Source organism: Bacillus rossius, chromosome 16, assembly GCF_032445375.1.
Source record: "Bacillus rossius redtenbacheri isolate Brsri chromosome 16, Brsri_v3, whole genome shotgun sequence".
NCBI lineage: Eukaryota > Metazoa > Arthropoda > Insecta > Phasmatodea > Bacillidae > Bacillus > Bacillus rossius.
Window position 1 is genome coordinate 25,043,600 of NC_086343.1, and position 20,394 is coordinate 25,063,993.

The 20,394-nt window shown below is 37.8% G+C and overlaps 1 protein-coding gene across 1 annotated transcript in view; it reads left to right on the plus strand.

Moving 5' to 3' along the window:
* The window catches only part of LOC134540063 (uncharacterized), a 62,871-nt gene extending 43,761 nt beyond the window's left edge, over window positions 1-19,110 (plus strand). The window contains exons 6-11 of the mRNA XM_063382522.1: window positions 929-1,133; window positions 6,152-6,345; window positions 10,226-10,400; window positions 11,302-11,520; window positions 14,353-14,577; window positions 15,924-19,110. Of these exons, the coding sequence (XP_063238592.1) occupies window positions 929-1,133; window positions 6,152-6,345; window positions 10,226-10,400; window positions 11,302-11,520; window positions 14,353-14,577; window positions 15,924-16,075 (1,170 nt within the window). The 3' untranslated portion in view covers window positions 16,076-19,110. The remainder of the gene's footprint in view (window positions 1-928; window positions 1,134-6,151; window positions 6,346-10,225; window positions 10,401-11,301; window positions 11,521-14,352; window positions 14,578-15,923) is intronic.
* Window positions 19,111-20,394: the final 1,284 nt, after the last annotated feature.

Here is a 20,394-nt window from a genome sequence, read left to right on the forward strand (position 1 = left end):
GGTATTTTTTTGAGATAACCCCTCCCCACTCCCCGGGCTCGTCATCTTGTGTGATTGGTAGAGAGGTGCAAAATTCGCGGATTCATTTCGCGATAGGCAAGCATCAAAAACAACTATACCTTCGTACCGCTTCTGCGATTGGCCCACATTTTATCCGGGGGAACTGTGCGCCAATGGAAAACACTAAACCAAGAAAGTGCCGAATTACGGACAGCATAGTTGAGACGTCTCGCGCGTCAGTAGCCAATGAACAAGTGTCATTTCCGCGAGTATTATTAAAGGACTGTGCAGTCTATCCTGAACGCCTCCTAGCGTGATTTACGGACGCCCTCTGAGGTCTGTACTATCCATGTCTGATGGGAAGATCCCTGGAAGGAATGCGGTTGCCGAGGCTAGCTCTGACGTCTCAACGTCAGACAGACAAGGGAATATGCGCTACTACGGAGAGCGAAAACATTTACTCGCCTCGTACGCAACGTTAAATTTTCCAGTTACACGAAACACGAATCTTATAGAAGAAAACCTGAACAATTATTTACTACCAACGTTAAAAAAGTTATTTTTTGTAAAAGATTAAAAAGAGCGCCGACCAAACTACGGAGCGCTGCTATTTTCATGCTATTGAAACCAAAAAATCGTCATATTGTCTAAAAACTGAGTGCGTTCCGAAGAAGCTGTTATTTTTATACATATGTTTAACTTATCTCTTTTTTTCCCGGTAGAAGCCATTGCTAAAATGAGGTTTATTATTACTATTTAAATTTATCTGTACACTGCTCAGGCGACAAGCGATAACTGGCGCCCACCCCCCTTGTTTCCGGGTAGGGACCGGTTCCTAACCCCAACTCCAACACACCAGTCTTCCCATAAGTCACGTAGGTACTGTACACGTGTAGTAATATCGGATGGTCGTGACGCCTGGATCCAGGGGGCGGAGGACAGCGGCACCACCACCCCGCATGCCAGCTTCAGCGTGCGACAAGGGCTGCGCTACCGCCTGCGCCTCGCCTACACGGGCGGCACCACCGCCTGCCCCGTCGCCGTGACCTTGGACGGCCACCAGCTGCTGGTGGTGGCGCTGGACGGCTCCCCCGTCGCGCCGCGCGCCTTCGCCGAGGTCACCCTGTCCCCGGGTATGCCATACCCTACACACGCTATATCCAACCCATCCACGGCTCTCTGCACAATTACTTCCCTTCCACAATCCCGCATTAAATATCAGTTACATCGATATCGTTTATCGTTCATAAAGCCCTCCCTCAAACTACCCTACACACGCTATATCCAACCCATCCACGGCTCTCTGCACAATTACTTCCCTTCCACAATCCCGCATTAAATATCAGTTACATCGATATCGTTTATCGTTCATAAAGCCCTCCCTCAAACTACCCTACACACGCTATATCCAACCCATCCACGGCTCTCTGCACAATTACTTCCCTTCCACAATCCCGCATTAAATATCAGTTACATCGATATCGTTTATCGTTCATAAAGCCCTCCCTCAAACTACCCTACACACGCTATATCCAACCCATCCACGGCTCTCTGCACAATTACTTCCCTTCCACAATCCCGCATTAAATATCAGTTACATCGATATCGTTTATCGTTCATAAAGCCCTCCCTCAAACTACCCTACACACGCTATATCCAACCCATCCACGGCTCTCTGCACAATTACTTCCCTTCCACAATCCCGCATTAAATATCAGTTACATCGATATCGTTTATCGTTCATAAAGCCCTCCCTCAAACTACCCTACACACGCTATATCCAACCCATCCACGGCTCTCTGCACAATTACTTCCCTTCCACAATCCCGCATTAAATATCAGTTACATCGATATCGTTTATCGTTCATAAAGCCCTCCCTCAAACTACCCTACACACGCTATATCCAACCCATCCACGGCTCTCTGCACAATTACTTCCCTTCCACAATCCCGCATAAAATATCAGTTACATCGATATCGTTTATCGTTCATAAAGCCCTCCCTCAAACTACCCTACACACGCTATATCCAACCCATCCACGGCTCTCTGCACAATTACTTCCCTTCCACAATCCCGCATTAAATATCAGTTACATCGATATCGTTTATCGTTCATAAAGCCCTCCCTCAAACTACCCTACACACGCTATATCCAACCCATCCACGGCTCTCTGCACAATTACTTCCCTTCCACAATCCCGCATTAAATATCAGTTACATCGATATCGTTTATCGTTCATAAAGCCCTCCCTCAAACTACCCTACACACGCTATATCCAACCCATCCACGGCTCTCTGCACAATTACTTACCTTCCACAATCCCGCATTAAATATCAGTTACATCGATATCGTTTATCGTTCATAAAGCCCTCCCTCAAACTACCCTACACACGCTATATCCAACCCATCCACGGCTCTCTGCACAATTACTTCCCTTCCACAATCCCGCATTAAATATCAGTTACATCGATATCGTTTATCGTTCATAAAGCCCTCCCTCAAACTACCCTACACACGCTATATCCAACCCATCCACGGCTCTCTGCACAATTACTTCCCTTCCACAATCCCGCATTAAATATCAGTTACATCGATATCGTTTATCGTTCATAAAGCCCTCCCTCAAACTACCCTACACACGCTATATCCAACCCATCCACGGCTCTCTGCACAATTACTTCCCTTCCACAATCCCGCATTAAATATCAGTTACATCGATATCGTTTATCGTTCATAAAGCCCTCCCTCAAACTACCCTACACACGCTATATCCAACCCATCCACGGCTCTCTGCACAATTACTTCCCTTCCACAATCCCGCATTAAATATCAGTTACATCGATATCGTTTATCGTTCATAAAGCCCTCCCTCAAACTACCCTACACACGCTATATCCAACCCATCCACGGCTCTCTGCACAATTACTTCCCTTCCACAATCCCGCATTAAATATCAGTTACATCGATATCGTTTATCGTTCATAAAGCCCTCCCTCAAACTACCCTACACACGCTATATCCAACCCATCCACGGCTCTCTGCACAATTACTTCCCTTCCACAATCCCGCATTAAATATCAGTTACATCGATATCGTTTATCGTTCATAAAGCCCTCCCTCAAACTACCCTACACACGCTATATCCAACCCATCCACGGCTCTCTGCACAATTACTTCCCTTCCACAATCCCGCATTAAATATCAGTTACATCGATATCGTTTATCGTTCATAAAGCCCTCCCTCAAACTACCCTACACACGCTATATCCAACCCATCCACGGCTCTCTGCACAATTACTTCCCTTCCACAATCCCGCATTAAATATCAGTTACATCGATATCGTTTATCGTTCATAAAGCCCTCCCTCAAACTACCCTACACACGCTATATCCAACCCATCCACGGCTCTCTGCACAATTACTTCCCTTCCACAATCCCGCATTAAATATCAGTTACATCGATATCGTTTATCGTTCATAAAGCCCTCCCTCAAACTACCCTACACACGCTATATCCAACCCATCCACGGCTCTCTGCACAATTACTTCCCTTCCACAATCCCGCATTAAATATCAGTTACATCGATATCGTTTATCGTTCATAAAGCCCTCCCTCAAACTACCCTACACACGCTATATCCAACCCATCCACGGCTCTCTGCACAATTACTTCCCTTCCACAATCCCGCATTAAATATCAGTTACATCGATATCGTTTATCGTTCATAAAGCCCTCCCTCAAACTACCCTACACACACTATCTCCAAAACATCCACCGCTCTCTGCACTATTGCTTCGCTTCCGCAATCCCGTGTCGCAGATCATTTACATCTAAATCGTTTATCGTTCATATAGCCCTCCCTCAAACTACCCTACACAAACTATCTCCAAAACATCCACTGCTCTCTGCACAATTACTTCCTTTCCGCAAACCCGTGTCGCAGATCAGTTACATCGATATAGTTTATCGTTCATATAGCCTTCCTTCAAAATACCCTACACACACTATCTCCAACCCATCCACCGCTCTCTGCACAATTACTTCCCTTCCGCAAACCCGTGTCGCAGATCAGTTACATCGATATAGTTTATCATTCATATAGCCCTCCCTCAAACTACCCTACACACACTATCTCAAACCCATCCACCGCTCTCTGCACAATTACTTCCCTTCCGCAAACCCGTGTCGCAGATCAGTTACATCGATATAGTTTATCATTCATATAGCCCTCCCTCAAACTACCCTACACACACTATCTCCAACCCATCCACCGCTCTCTGCACAATTACTTCCCTTCCGCAAACCCGTGTCGCAGATCAGTTACATCGATATAGTTTATCGTTCATATAGCCCTCCTTCAAACTACCCTACACACACTATCTCCAACCCATCCACCGCTCTCTGCACAATTACTTCCCTTCCACAATCCCGTATTGCAGATAAGTTACATCGATATCTTTTATCGATCATATAACCCTCCCTCCAACTACCCTACACACACTATCTCCAAAACATCCACCGCTCTCTGCACAATTAATTCCCTTCCGCAATCCCGTGTCGCATATCAGTTACATCGATATCTTTTATTGATCATATATCCCTCCCTCAAACTACCATACACACTATCTCCAACCCATCCACCGCTCTCTGCACAATTACTTCCCTTCCACAACCCCGTGTCGCAGATCAGTTACATCGATATCGTTTATCGTTCGTATAACCTCAACACTCCGTGAATTTAACACGTTTACTTCAAGGCCAATTTTGATGTCGTCCGTAGCATGAACTAGGAATATGTAATCATTTTGTATAGGCACAGTTTTAAATTAATCGCTATTTTTTATATCATTTATACATAAGTTTCTTTTTTTTTTGTTGTCCCACATTTTGGCTTTGGTAAAACCTATTTTATGTGTATTTAAGAATTAAGTACAAACAATTAAACTTTTAAAAATTTAATACTACCTACATCACATATTACGTGCATTAGTTCATGTTTTGTTTTGTCATAATAATTGGCACTTCCAGTACTAATTCGCACATATTTATAATCTAAATGTGTTCAATAACCCACCAAAGAGTTCTTTTTGGGTTAATGTTCAATTTACTTTCATCTTAGCTCGAATTCACGTATTTATACAAGTATTAAAAATCAAATCTATGAATAGAAACATTTTTTCCTTCAGGAGAACTCAGTGGTGAATTCTCGATTGTCATATTTTAAAATATAAAATAAACCTCACAAAGCTATCCATATAAACTGAATATTTAACTATTATTGTAACATAGGCTATTACAACCTTAATACGTTGTTTAATGTCTTTCCTTGTGATAACTTATAGAGACAAATGAAATACTTCACGTGTTTAAAAGTCCTCGTTTAGCCGCCAAACAACTAATTACCTGAGTTTAAATGGATTATGTCCTAAATAGTATGTTTTAGACATTTTGTGTTTTTCTAATGAATATAATATAAATTCATAGTTTAACCATAGGTACTTTTTTTTAAATAGTTTACTAAATCTATTAACTATGCATAATGACTTTCAAGAAATTAAAAGCCCATTTAATATTTATGCTCTAGCATGAACTGAAGGCATGTAGCTGTATAATAAACATTTCCGAATTAAACATTTGCATTCGGCCTTTGAATAAAAACTCTTTATTTCCACGATATCATCATTAAATCATTTAAAAATTTGATTTTCCACAAAGACCTGATTTTTTTTTTTATGAATTTAGATAAAAACTATTTTTTATACATGTATGAATTTCATTCTGAAAATAAGAGTTTTAAGACAAACATTACAAACAAGGTAATTCAAGAAAACTTTTAAAAAGTCATTTTATGCCCACATTTTGTACTGAATTAAAATAAAAATCTTGTTTAAGATATTACAAAATTATTAAATATAATTATTGTCGTAAAATGTTTTATAATTTTTTTATATACATATTTATATTTAAAATATTATTTTTATATATTATTTTTTAATCTATTATTTTTATTAAATAATATTAATTACGGGTAAAATAAATACTTATTAATGCATAATGAATTTTTTTAAAAGCCTCATTACTAAACAGATGGGTTAAAAATGTAATTTGCACGCGTGTTTCGAACGCTGAGGTTGGTGTTACTGCGACAGGCGAGCGACTGGACGCCGTGCTCCACGCAAACCAGCCGAACGCCTCCTATTGGCTGAGGGCGAGCACCAATGAGAGGTGCGCGTCCCCGGCGCTGCGCGGGAAAGCCGTCGTGACGTACGAAGGCGCCGACCCAGCGCCGCCCGCCGACATACAGTCCAACTCCGTGGACCAATCAGAGGAGGAAGGGCTCAAGGTAAACAAATAAAAAATCTGTATTCACACAGTTTGAAACTTTTTACGTAATGGAAAGGATGCTTTCCTGTCTCTGTTAATCATAACATGTATTCACGCTAAACACCGTTAAACGTAACACTTTTAAACGGCTTGATTTTTATATTTAAAAAAATAGTTATAGGCATATGCATATATACACAGAATGTCACAGAGTTCAACATCAAGTCGAAAGCCGTTAATACGCCAATTAGTTGCTGGTCTTAATCAAAATGTCAAACTTAAAAAAAATTGTCTCATATTTTGAGATACAGTTATTTTATATAAAAAAATTAAATACATACTTTGTACAAATTTATTATATACTGTACTACAGATTTTAAAAATATGACTCATTTAACAAAATTAGTTGTTTGTAAGCTATTTAAGTTTTTACAATACGAACGATAAATAAAAATATATCATATAACAAAAAGTATAGTAACTTATGTTTGATTTTCTTTTGGAATTATTATCAATATTAGGTGTATATAGTATTGCGCACCAAAAATGTGTCGTTAATAACTTATAACTTGGGTCGGGTTTGGAATTTCGTAGCTTTTAATAAATACCTATAACTCGAAAACTACAATACTATTTTAATTTAGGAGTGTTTGATTTAGAAACGTAATTAATTGACCAAACAACTGATCTTGGATTTACGTTGAGTTTTAGTACTTTATGTATTAATATATTTATTTATATATTTATGTGCACCAGAAGTAAAGGACACTACATCACAAAATAGTAAATTTTTCAGAACACTTTTTTTTAGTTTTTTTTCAAATTTTTCTAAGCATATTTTTTATGAATATGAATTGGTTTACAACATTTTAACAAATTATCTTGGAACTCTAATTAGACTAAGTTTTTGTGTTTCAATCATGCCCATTTTATTTCATAACTTTCGGGTTACAGATGTATATTCATTTCGTAGAAAAATAGACTCCAAGAGCAATTACATCAGTTTTAGTTTTCTGATTAGCCAACAGTTATTTTGAACGCACTAAATTATTAAATTTGCAGGATTTGAAGACCATTGTCTGAATTGTCTATGTTTGTGGACTTAGCCACTTCGGTGTTAAATAAATAATATTAATTTGGGTGCTTACTTTACAAAAGAATATGCATAGGTATAAATTTAAAAAATACAAAAAAAATATATGTATAAAACATTGACGTACCAATAATAATCCAATGGGGAAAAAAAATTTTCACTTGGGCTTATCGTCTCTTCGACAGCGTGGTGATTAGACAGTGGTGGATAGATCGAGGTCACAGTTCAACCAAGCTGCAGAAGGACTCTCGGTCTTGACCTGTATTAAGAAACGATCTCAGCATTTTACTAAGAGTGATGTCAGGAAAAATAAAGGAAAACCGTAATCAAGATGGTCTGACCAGAATCACATCCCAGGTTGCAATTGAAATGCTGTTATAGTTATGTATAACCATTGCTCTGACGTTTATCTCCATCTAAATAATCTTCGTGGTTCTTTGATATCAGGAGCGTACGCATAATTTCATATTTCACATCGGGAAATGTGAAGGTGGGTGTTTAAACCACTTCCTTCGCCCGCGGTTCGCTTCCAAGGTCTGTACATTTGTTGGTGTCAATTCAATGATATATATTTTCAAGGATTTTTTAAAGGGGTAGGGGATTTACTACGCTATTTCTCCCTATGCGTACTCCACTTCTGTTTGTTGAAAGATATACTCAAGAGTTTCGCTCGCCTAAACATGGTTCATGCTTTATAACTAAGGTATGGACAAAAATTGTGAAAAAAATAAGCCAATAAGCCAATAAGAGCCGATGTCAAATGTCACTTGCTTAGACGAAACTGAGAATTCCAAAGAAGGAATTTTGCGAGAGAAAAAATTACAGCAAAGACGAATAATGTGCTTTGGCAACGACGAAAATGTGACAACTAGAACAGTAAATTACAATAAAAAGAAGGAAAAAAGTGAGCCTTTCAGTACTCGACAATGATAATGTAAACATCTGAACACGGTAACGAGCTAACTCATGTGTTCTCATGTTGATCATGATGCAGATAAACTTATAATACGAAACTCGGACAAGAAATTAAACGTAGAATTCTTTAAAATCATGATGAGCGTGATTAATAAACTAATAAATAAAAGTCACTTTTCAATTATATATAAAAAAAACCTGGATGCTAATTAAACACATATTTTCTGCGCCTGCCGCTAAATTTCGCTGCCTGAATCGTGAACGTTGCTGCCATTATCAAACACAGACAGCAATTAGCCACACGAAACAACCGGAAATGTTATACAATTGGAAACAGCTCCGCTAAAACTCCGGCTTACCTTATTTCAGGGAAGGAAATTTATTAAAATACTGTCCATCATGTTAAAATTCACTTAACAGTACTTTGAAGTTTCCGTACACGTTAGAAGTTCACCTTCTATGGCAATACTAAACTATCTTTAAACATTTTAAATAACATATTATTACACTAAGTATATGTTTGTATTTTAGTTTTTGCTTAATCGACTGAAGTCAATCTTTAAATACTTCCAACAAACAAAATTAACCTAAATGATCAGATTCAAAATTTTTATTAATGTATTATTATATTATGATGTTATCTAAAAAAGTAAAACTAGTGACGAGATTTTAACCTCGCCCTTTAGGGCTACTAATCGCACGCTCTACCTCTGTGGTAGAAAGCCTCATGGGAATATGGAAGGATAATACTTAGCCTATTTAGAATCATTGTAGTGCTAGTTTTTTTTAGGTATATTTACCCACACTTGTGATTACTTAATTTTACTATGGCTAATTTAGTTTACCAAATATATTCCAGCGTAGTTTTCACTATCATAAAGTTTTTTTTTTTTATATTCGGCACAGCAATACGATTGTTATGGCCTCCAACGTTAACGAAAGTGACTATATATGGGTTTTGTTTTGCCACACGTGGTTCCACAATATTTGTTTTTAACACATTTCCGTTCATCGACTTACATACCATTCTTTTTTACAACATTACTCCTATCAGACGCTGACTAACGAGAACTTAAGATGTTTACATATCAAAAAAACTACGGACAACACAGCCACACACAGTTACGAAACCAATGGCTTAACCAATAGTTTGGCCGTTGGGTGGAGCGGTTGGTTTAATTTGTAGGAAAATAAAAAATTGTTTAAAAAAATATATAAAAAAATTGTAAATTTTTTGGTTTTAATACTTTGTAATAAAATTATAACTTTAAAGAAGTACTGCGTCATCTTTGGGAACTCATCGTATCCTTCTTCCCCACGACAGGATGAGTTCCGAAAATGTGTTTTCCAGGGCAGGTGCAAAGTAAATTGGCGCCCTAGGCGAAAAACCTTAATTCCCCCCCCCCCCCCCCCCTGGGCACCACAAAAATTTTTTCCTTGCCTCAAAATACATCACGTAACCCTAAGATTTTGTCAACAATCAAATGTAAGCAGGCTTGAGGATTTTTTTTTACTTTTTTTACTTATTACAAATCATAAACAGGTCACCGTTGACTTTAAATAATTACTTATATCAATATAAACATTCCAAACTGTTACAAAAATCCATTTTCATCTAGTTTCAATAATCGTTAAACATATGATATCAGTTGTTACGTGTCGTGCTGCGCCGCCCCCAGCTACTTGGCGCCCTAGGCGGTTTGCCTAGTTCGCCTGTATGGACGCGCCGGCCCTGGTGTTTCCCCCCTTTTTCTTTCCTTTCTGAGCCTAGCACACGCCCTCGGACGAAACCTAACCGACCACCCGGACGACACGATGACGACGGCACGGACGAACGCCGACGACAGTGGAGAGAACGGACAGGTACCTGGACGCGGTGTCCGGCATGCAGTTCCAGAACTCCGTGGACGCGAGCTGCCGGTCGTCCTCGGGAGGCAAGCTGTGCCTGGACGAGATCAAGTCGACGGTCGAGATGCCGGAGGAGCTGTCGGCGCCCCAAGTGGACACCCGGCTCTACCTGTCCTTCGGCTTCAAGCACGTGGTCTCCGTGAGTCCGTCACTGGCCGGTGAGGAACTAGTCTAGCTACCTTACACCGACATACCGAAACTCGAGGTTTTGATGATTGCACAATAAAACTATATCAAATATAAATTTCATATTAAAAATATATATATAGAACAACAATCTGCATTTTGATGAAAAAAAAATATTTTAATCAAAAATAAAAATACTAGTAGGGGAAACAAGGCAGTTTTGCGACTAACACAAAAGGATATTGAAATGAAGTCCAACCCCTGTCTCTCCCAAACCTTCAATTTTAAATTGAAATGGAAAAGAAATCTGGGTAGAAAACAGTTTTGACCCTGGCCGTACAGTACTCTAATTAAAGTTTCTCTTTATTTTTTTTTTAAATTCTCAACTACGCTCTACTTTTAGAGCCCGTCCTACATGAAACCTAACTTATGTTACATATTATGTTATACCCATGTGTATAAACATGAGCACGAAAGTTTGTATAGCAGAAAAAAAATTCGTTTCTCCAAACACACAATAGCCTAGAATGCTAGCGTCGTATGAATAAAATTGTACCTGTCAAATTAACCAAATACTGAAATTATACTGAAATATTCACTTTTGCACCATAACACATAATTTATTTTAATATATTACAGTATAATACAACTGGATGCGCAAACACGAAAAAAAAATTGATTTTTAAAATATTAATAAAACTTTGAGGAACATTTCTCCCGGAAGCAATTTTTCGGTAAAAAAAAAATTAGAGTCTCCAGTTAAATGTAATTGTTATGAAAAACTTTACCATAGAAATATATTTCGTTTTGAATGTTAAGAAATTTTAAACCTCGATACAAACTGGACGCGCAGTAAGGGACAATTACCAGGGGTAGTTTCCTGGAAGTCGCGGCTCGCGCCGCGCGTGACCGTCCCGCCGTCTCTGCTTGCAGTGGCCGCGGGACTGCCAGTGCCGCACGTGAACAACATCAGCTTCACGTACCCGCCGCAGCCACTGGTGTCGCAGCCGCGCGACGCGGCGGCCTCGGGCCTGCTGTGCGACGAGGCCAGCGCGCCGGCCAGCTGCCACGAGCCGTCGGCCGCCTGCGAGTGCGCGCACGTGATCGCCGTCCCCCTGGGCCACTCGGTCGAGATCGTGCTGCTGCACCTGGGTCGGTATATATATCTCTCTCTCTTTCACACACACATGCAGCCGCTGTTTTTTTTTAGGCACACGAACATTGGTTCAAACATGGTATATCAAAATTTTTCACTTGATGCAAGTAGTAAAGTATAGCAGTTCCGGGGCCAAGTTGGGAGCCGGTGTTCGCCATCTTGGATTTTGACCAAAGCGGCCATCTTGGATGACTGTATTTCGACACCCCAATAAAACTTTTGTCTAAAAATTAAAAAAAAAATATAATCGAAATTTTTTTTAAATTATTAAATTATTGTTCTTTAGAGGCAAAAAACACATTTTGAGCTACCATGTGACTGGAACAGCATTGCTAGTATTCCAGGATTAAGCCTTTCACCATTTACGGTGGTTTCTTGTGAAAACCAAGATATTTTCAAATCGTGGACCAAGATTTTTATCGCATTCCAAAAGCGGATGTGTCCACGAATTTTATTTTGGTCAGTTTATTCACAAAATTTGCAATGTAGTGCAGCATTCTAAAAATTGTGAAGTTCTTATTATAACCACAGCATGAGTCACAGAATATTGTCAGTGTCAGTTCTGTTACATCAGGTTCCATGTGGTTGAAAATAATATCCCATAACTTTGAGCAAATGTCATCGGCTCCTTTCTTCCCATGCACTTCTGCATAAGTGTAGAAGATAGCATGACATGTAGAGAGAACATGTATTTTGAACATATAAGATGACAGCTGTCTGACGTAATACACGTCATTCGTTGTTATGTTGAGGACATGCATTTTTTTTAACCAAAATCCATGACAATCACTTCCATTGTCTTATGCTTTTGTGATTCGATTCTTACTACCTTTTCCCGTTTGTAAAATGTGTCTGCCTTCTTGAGATGAAGTTCTTTTTCAAAATTTAACTTCCGAAATTCTAATGTGAGCTGGATGTTGATAGATTCCTTTGAACTCTGTTGGATGCTTTCAATTCTCACAACTAGTTCATTGCATGTACTGCACATATCACACCTAGGACAGACAAAAGCAATGTTGAACTTAGTGTTAAAGATTTATCGATATTTCTCATTAAAATTCTTTTTTATTGGGAAATTGTTCTAGGTACATGGTATTAATTTTTGTCACATTAAGGTCACTAGGTAAATATAAGTTCTAATTTTCTTAAGGCTATAGTGAAAATGTCTTCTTTTGAATGGTTGGATGTGCTTCACGATACAGCTCACTGTCTCTTCCGATAGTCTGTTAGCCTTTATACAATGTTTTCCTCTCTTATCTCAAGGAGCTGAACCTGTTTTTTTAAAGTCCACTTTGCAAAGTTTGCAGACGTTTTAATGTGATTCCATGTAATCGATAAAAAGGCTTTGTAGCAAACCAGCACTTCACTCACCTCGTAATTTCTGACAACTCGCACTTTATATGAGTATGAAAAAGAATGGAAAGCCGCCTCTTCCTCCACTTTTCTTGGACGTTGAACCGGCTTGTATGCAATCAACACACATAGATACAGTGATTTTTCGTCATATGACTTAAATCCATTAAATTTCGTAGCAATACCTTTTCTCTCATCAGTTGTGAGTGTTTTGAAACATTCTAGCTTTTCACAATGACAATCCTCACCTGTTTCGTGGCTACATAACCTCAATTGTTTCTACTACAACTTGCATTCGCCCATATGACTGTCTTTTCCTTGTACAAGTCGATGTTGACGCCTCTCACAACTCATACATATTGTAGGCGACCACAGTAATATCAAAAGATATGTACTGGTACACATAAACTTTTAACTTGCTTCAATAGTGTTGTTTTATGCAGCCCTGAAGAAATGTAAATAAACAATATTTATAGTACCAAGAGCATCCACTTGAGAGCTTAGGTCACTTTGTGCAGTGTTACCAACTTTCATTGACTCATCTTTATACCCTACAACACTGGGACCCTCATCTTTCTTGCTCAGTGCAACAAAACCTTAACTGCCCATAAAGTAAAACACTCACCCTTTTATCCCAATGTGTAACATCGGTCGGAGTGAACATAACTCAAACAGTTCAAAACTTCAGCTATCTGAATTTCATGTAAAAGTGGACCCCTCATACTTTTATTTCTGGACTCTTCATATTTTATTACATTTGTAACGAATGAAAAAAGTGCTTATGTCGAAGACATACCAATGTCATATGAGTACATTAATATTAATATATTTTTGAAAAAGTTTATAAACAATTTTGAAAGTTATTGTTAGTATATTTATTAATATTATAGGTAGGGGTACAGTCTAAAGACATACTTATGTCATAAGATATTAGTCAGTTAAAAATATTATTTAAAAGTGTTTTAGTATAATTAGTTACGATATACAAATGAAAAGTACATATGTTATAGAAACACCAATGCAAAATTATATATAAATACTTTTTTATTAGAGATTATATGGAAATATGGCATAAGGTTACATAATAATTTTTATTTAAACTGCTTTTTTTATAAAATTCTTAATTCATATATATATTTATAAGACTTAAATTTAATTCATTATGTCATGGTGGCCGAGGGTAGAGGCGTATACTTTAAGGCAGAATATTGTCAAAGTTAAGTGCCATCGAGTGAGGTTGTTACTTTAATGGGTGGCCATGAATTTTATAAAACTATAAAAAAATATATTTACGAGAGTTTACTAATCACGAGACTCCCGCTTGGACGCAGCACCGTTGTTAGGTATTTCCGTTCCACACTCACCAAATTACTCCCACGGAATGCGTCATGCCGAGAGCTAAGATGATGATGTTGATAAAGCACGACCCGTGGTGTTGTGTGTTGTGTGCGAGACAGCGTGGCGTGAATGCGCAGGGGACGAGACGAAGCAAGGCCACGTGTTTCACCTGCATGGGCACTCGTTCCGCGTGGTGGGGGCGGCGCAGCTGGCGGCGGCCACCTCGCTGGAGGCGGCCAAGGAGATGGACGCCGCGGGCCAGCTGCTGCGGAGGAACCTGGACGGCAGCCCTGTGCTCAAGGACACAATCACCGTGCCCGAAAAGGGCGTCGTGGCACTGCGGTTCAAGGCCGACAACCCAGGTGACCGCCGATGACATCGCAAGCTTGCTCCATAGATTGGTGATGAATAAAAATCTGTCCCTAGAGAGTCGGTTGGGTGGCTTGATCACCCGCCTCCCACTAAGGCGATAATCCAGGTGACCCTTGATTTGAAAGACATCGCAAGCTTGTTCCATAGATCTTAGAGAAGTGGTTGGGGGCATTTTTACCCGCCTCCCACTAAGATGATAACCCCTGTGACCGCTGATTGATTTTAAAGACATCTGTTCTTAGAGAGGTGGATGGGTGGCTTGTTCATCCGCCTCCCACTAAGACGATAACCCAAGTGGCCGTTTGTTTTAAAGACATCGCGAGCTTGCTCCATAGATTGGTTTTTGATGCAGAGTGATTCTTCTTAAAAGCCCACTTACAAAGTTATGTACATGTGAATGGTGGAAAAAAAATTGAAATTTCAGTAGAAATAAATAATGAATTTCTATTTGCTGGCCCACACACTTATAGAGGTTAATGAAAATCGTATTATCATGGAAAGAACACTTTTTTTACTTTTGTAATGTTGCCCTACTGGCACAAACTATGGTTTTGCTTTCAAAGATACAGATTTCAGTATTATGCAGGTTCAACATTTGTCGTGTTTTAACAGAGCACCAAAATTATTGCTGAAATGTGACAATGAAAATATTACAGCTCACTATAGCACACTACTTTAGAGAGAAATAATATTAAAATTTGAATGAAAGAGAGTAATTTAAAAAATTATTTTTAGTAAGAGTACTTAAATATATATATTATATTTTGTATTATTAAAATTATTATTATACCAGAAAATAAACATTATACACAAAGTGTACATTTTATAAATTGTTAACATTTTCATAAACTGGTTGGATGTTAAAATCACTCGTCTTCTCGGGTACTCGGTGTCTATAGTAACAAACACATCCCACTCGTGTGGTGAGGGTTATGTATTAGTTTCCAACATCATTTCATGACTCAGAATAATGAGCACTGAGTCGATACCTTGTGGTTCGATGTTCAATTTCATGTTATAAGTCCCGCCACCTTAAGCCTCTGTGCCATAACTGTGCAGGGTTTGACACTATGAATCACATACAATTTAACCAAGAAAATTTGGAATTCATGTACCTTTATGGTCACACATATTATGTTCAGTTTTTACAAAATAAAATATTACAAACTGATTTAATATGGTAGCCTTATTTGTGAAACAACTGTTCTTAAAAAAACTGCAATCAGTGGAAAGTCAAAATCCCAAAGTTGCAGTTGCGGCCTAGCCTCGTTGCTGGCTTCTCCCGGCTTGATGCGGCAGGGCCAATGGGAGCATGTTGGGGATGTGGTGTCCGCAGGCTACTGGCTGCTGCACGAGGAGCGCGTGTCCTACTGGATGAACGGCCTGAGCGTGGTCCTGCACGTGGGCCAGGACTGGGACCTGCCTTCGCTGCCCAGCGACTTCCCCACGTGCGGCAGCTGGGTGCTGCCCGATATGTCGCTGATCTGAGGAAACCCGCCATGCCTGTCGTCCCGTCGCCAAGAGGACCCACAGTGGCAGATGGGCCCTGGTCAGGAATGTCTCTCGTGTGAAACGACCCACACCAAAGTCATCCTAGTTCGAGGAATATCAATGGCAGCAGCAGAATCTTGCCCAAGACATCAGTCATAAGACAGAATCCACCATCGGTGTCATCACAACAGAAATAGTTATAAAGGAATATGTGTCCTATCAGATATGTTTCTCATTTTCCCCTATGTTGTCCAGGTTTGAGAAAGTGCTGCCCAAAATATAAGTCATATAAAATAATACATAATTAGGGTTCTTATTGGGACCAGGTGGACAAGTAGTGGCAGATGGGTCCAGTCAGATATATTTTTCACGGGGAGGGACCCTCAGCCAAGTCTTCCTGCCTCGAAAAGTTTTCACCAGGGCAGTTCAATCGTGTTCGAGATGTCCGCTATGTGAGAGAATTCATCATCGGTGTCTTTCGGAAACAGGTGGACCATAATAGCAGATAGTTGGTGTCAGAAATATATCTCATATAAAACTACCGTCAGCAAAGTCTTTGTGCCACATAGAAGTCTCATCGGCGTTCAGTTGGGCCAGAGATGTCCATCATGGGAGAGAATCTATTATCCTCGTCGTCTTGGCATTAGGTGAACTCCATTGTAAATCGTCATCTTGGCATTAAGTGGCATTATTAATTGGCATATAGGTCCTGTGCTTGTATCTCATGTGAAAGGTCCCTCGCCCAAGTTGTCCTAGTTCTAGGAGGATCCAAAGTGGACACTGCGTCCAGTTCGAAATGTTGCTCTTGTTAAAGGACCCAGCTTTCGAGTCATCTCGACATTAGGAGGACTTACAGTTTATAAATATGTCAACAGGGAGATTCAAGTCCTCGCACATGTGTGCTTTAAATATGTTGTTGCCACTGAGAAAATTTTTTATGGTAGTAGTAGACATAATTGCCCTGAAAACTTTACTTCACTTTATACACACCCAGATAAACTGGGCCGAAGGCATAATATGAAACTGTTATAAGTTTTGACTTAGAATTTTTTAATACATATAATTTATTCTGTTACTGAAGTAGATTTCGTGGTCCCTTGTGAACTTTTCTGTTTTATATTTTGCTGGCTATCGTCTGTTCATCTTTTCAGTTGATATAAAATCAGTATTCTGCAACCCATAACCCATCTTTAGTTTATCTTGCAAAATTACAAAGTTATATTGATGATCATCATGGATGATGTTAATAAGAGTATTTTTACAGCTCATTGGTGCGGAAATTAAGTATTTACTGTCAGTGAAAAAATATGGTTCAAATAATAGGTAGCATTGACACATTTTGAAGAGTACAAGGTCTTCGTTTTGTTTGCGACACATTGCAGCAAGTGAATGTTAGCCAATCCATTAATATACAATCATGGATTGCACGAAAAGACGGAGGGACATTTATGAGTCAGATTTTATTGCAATCGTTTAATTAAAATATAAGTAATATTTTGTACCACTCATGTTGGAATTACATAATATTCTAACTTTCCATATCTTTATTCATTCCAGTTTATTTGCTCATCAAAATATTACTTTTTAATTACATAAGTGAACTTCGCAAGACTGAAAAAACATAAAAAAATTATACTTTTTGGTTCTAATACAAACTTAGTTGTCATTTTGTATTTTATGCCGAAACTTTTTTAACATTCCATCTGAATCACTCACTGACATATCGAGTTTATTTATATACATTTATAGATTTATGTTTATGCATTTAGACAAGTTATAGGTAATGTCATCCCGGGGATAACATTACACTGTAATATTTTTTGTAATTTACAAGTAAAGTCCTTAAAAACTCAGTTGCCAACGATATCACTTGTAAAACTTCAATGCAAAGCGTTGAATTTGTAATTTTACAAGACTCTGCCTTGCAGTCTCACAAGTGATATCGTTCGGAACTAAATTTCAAAGAATTTTCCTTGTAGAAGTGCAGAAAATTTTGCCGTGTATAATATATTATGGATAGTTCCACCTAAAAAAAATATGTTGAGATTTCTTAGCACCAGACACACCCACCTCTGGAGTTAATTTTCAATAATTTCGAATCAAACGTTTAGCGAATTCAGCATGTACATGCGTGAAGATTTGGCGAATCGAATTTCCCCTCTAATAATTCTTCCCTTTAAAAAGGGAGATGGTAAAATGCACATTTAAAGTTGCCAGAACTTTAGTGTGTATGTTAAGAAATGTTGTTTAGATTTTACACTTTTGTCATTCCATTTAAATAATCACAGCCTCAAATGTTAAAATTAGGATGAGAGGTATGTTTATTATTTATTCGTAAATTTTGGCATTTATTTTATTGATGGGATCAATTATTGTATGTGCTTAACATGTGTCTTGTACTTGTTCAAAAACATTTATTTAATTACTTTTTATGAACATAAACTTTTTTAAAGTTTCCATAAACATATATTTTAAAATAAGAGAATAAAATATGGAGAAATATTTCCTACGGTTTAAATAATACCATGGATGGTTTGACATTGAAATTTTTTTTTGTGTTAGGGTAAATTGAAAAAAAAAATTTTTCTCTGTGAATTAAGATTTCCCACGTGTCTCTTCTCGTGAATATTTCCCTAAAGTTTCGAAAAATATCGTGGTTTTAAGCGAATGTGATAATGATGTGTAAATTTGTATTAATAAAGTTTTAATTACATTTAAAGGTTCTAAAGTCTTCAGAGAAGTAGATATGTATGAGTTATTTGTTAAACAATGTCCTATATTAATACTATTAGTATAATAATTATGAATTTTCACTTTAAAATAATTGTATTTAAGTTACTTTAGATTTAATATATAATGCTTAAAATTTTATAAGTAGGTTAAACGTGAAATTTTTATAGCTACACATCGTTGTTAATTTTTGAGAATGTTATTATGTATCAAAGGAAGACTGAATTTTTTTAAACTTTAGATGCTGTTGACAGAGTATTTGTTTGGGTCAAATTGACTTTAAATAAATTGTTTACAATAAATGTATTTTTATTTACGTCTGTATAATTATTTTAATTTGTTTGTACTCCTTTTGCAATTTAGTCTTTATCTTATGCGATATTTTTATAAGAAAACAATCACGTAGTAACTGCATGACATAGAAATTGTGTCTTGGAACTAGGAATTGTATGTTTTTTTCCGTTTAAGACAGTGTGCCTACGGAGGTGAGAGGTTTGGCTAGGATTTTTTTTAATGACATGCGGTCCAGGCTAATTAATGTCTAAAAAAAAGTTGCTGGTTGAGGTGGAAATCAGCACAGAGCTTTGAGCTGTGAGTAATTACTCTAATTGTGCCCTCAGGCATGTTATTACCGGGAGGTTGAATGACCTAGCTCTTCCTGAGTCTCTTGACCGTGCTAGAGTGGTTGCGACATAGCTTCTGCTTTTCCTGGGCCTAATGATTAACAAATTTCAAGCATTACAGTTAAAGTATTGTCGTAATCCTAATGATGAACAAATTTCAAGCATTACAGTTAAAGTATTGTCGTAATCCTAATGATGAAAAAATTTCAAGCATTACAGTTAAAGTATTGTCGTAATCCTAATGATGAACAAATTTCAAGCATTACAGTTAAAGTATTGTCGGAACAATATGCAAATAAAATTAACATATCTATTCAAACAAAAGCTTAAACCACCTCAACAAATGTCACATTACACGGTATTTTTTTTATAAACTGAACAGAATTATTCATGTTAAAATACAGACATTTGTAAATTAACACGTTTACCTGAAAACAACTATAACGACAAAATAATATTCCCAGTAGTACTGGGTTCGGATTCGTACTAACGGATATCTGATTTGTGTTCTCCCAGAACCTCCAATAGTTAAAGTTATTTGTAAACTGTTTCCTGAATAGCTTTTCAATGGTAACTGCGCACATTAATAAGACCAACTATATTCCAATTATTCTATATTCGATTATCTCTTCCATGGTTGAAAATTTTTTTTATTTTAATTAAAAATCAATTAAAATATAGAATCATCTGCCAATTTTCGTACGAAATTCTCAGTACTATCTTGAAAACCCTATTTCATATAATCAAAATAGTACTGTGTTTTAGCGAATACAAACTATTTCTTGATGACTGATCCAAAGGAGCCTTTTGTAAAAGTACAGAATTTTTTTCTGTTTATAGTAATTTTACCGACATACTTTTCTTGGAAATCTTTGGACTGGTTTTTTTTGCGTGTTTCGGCGAAGTTCCTAATTATTTTAATATTGTGTTTAAGAGAGTTTATATGCAGGTGTCAATTTCGCT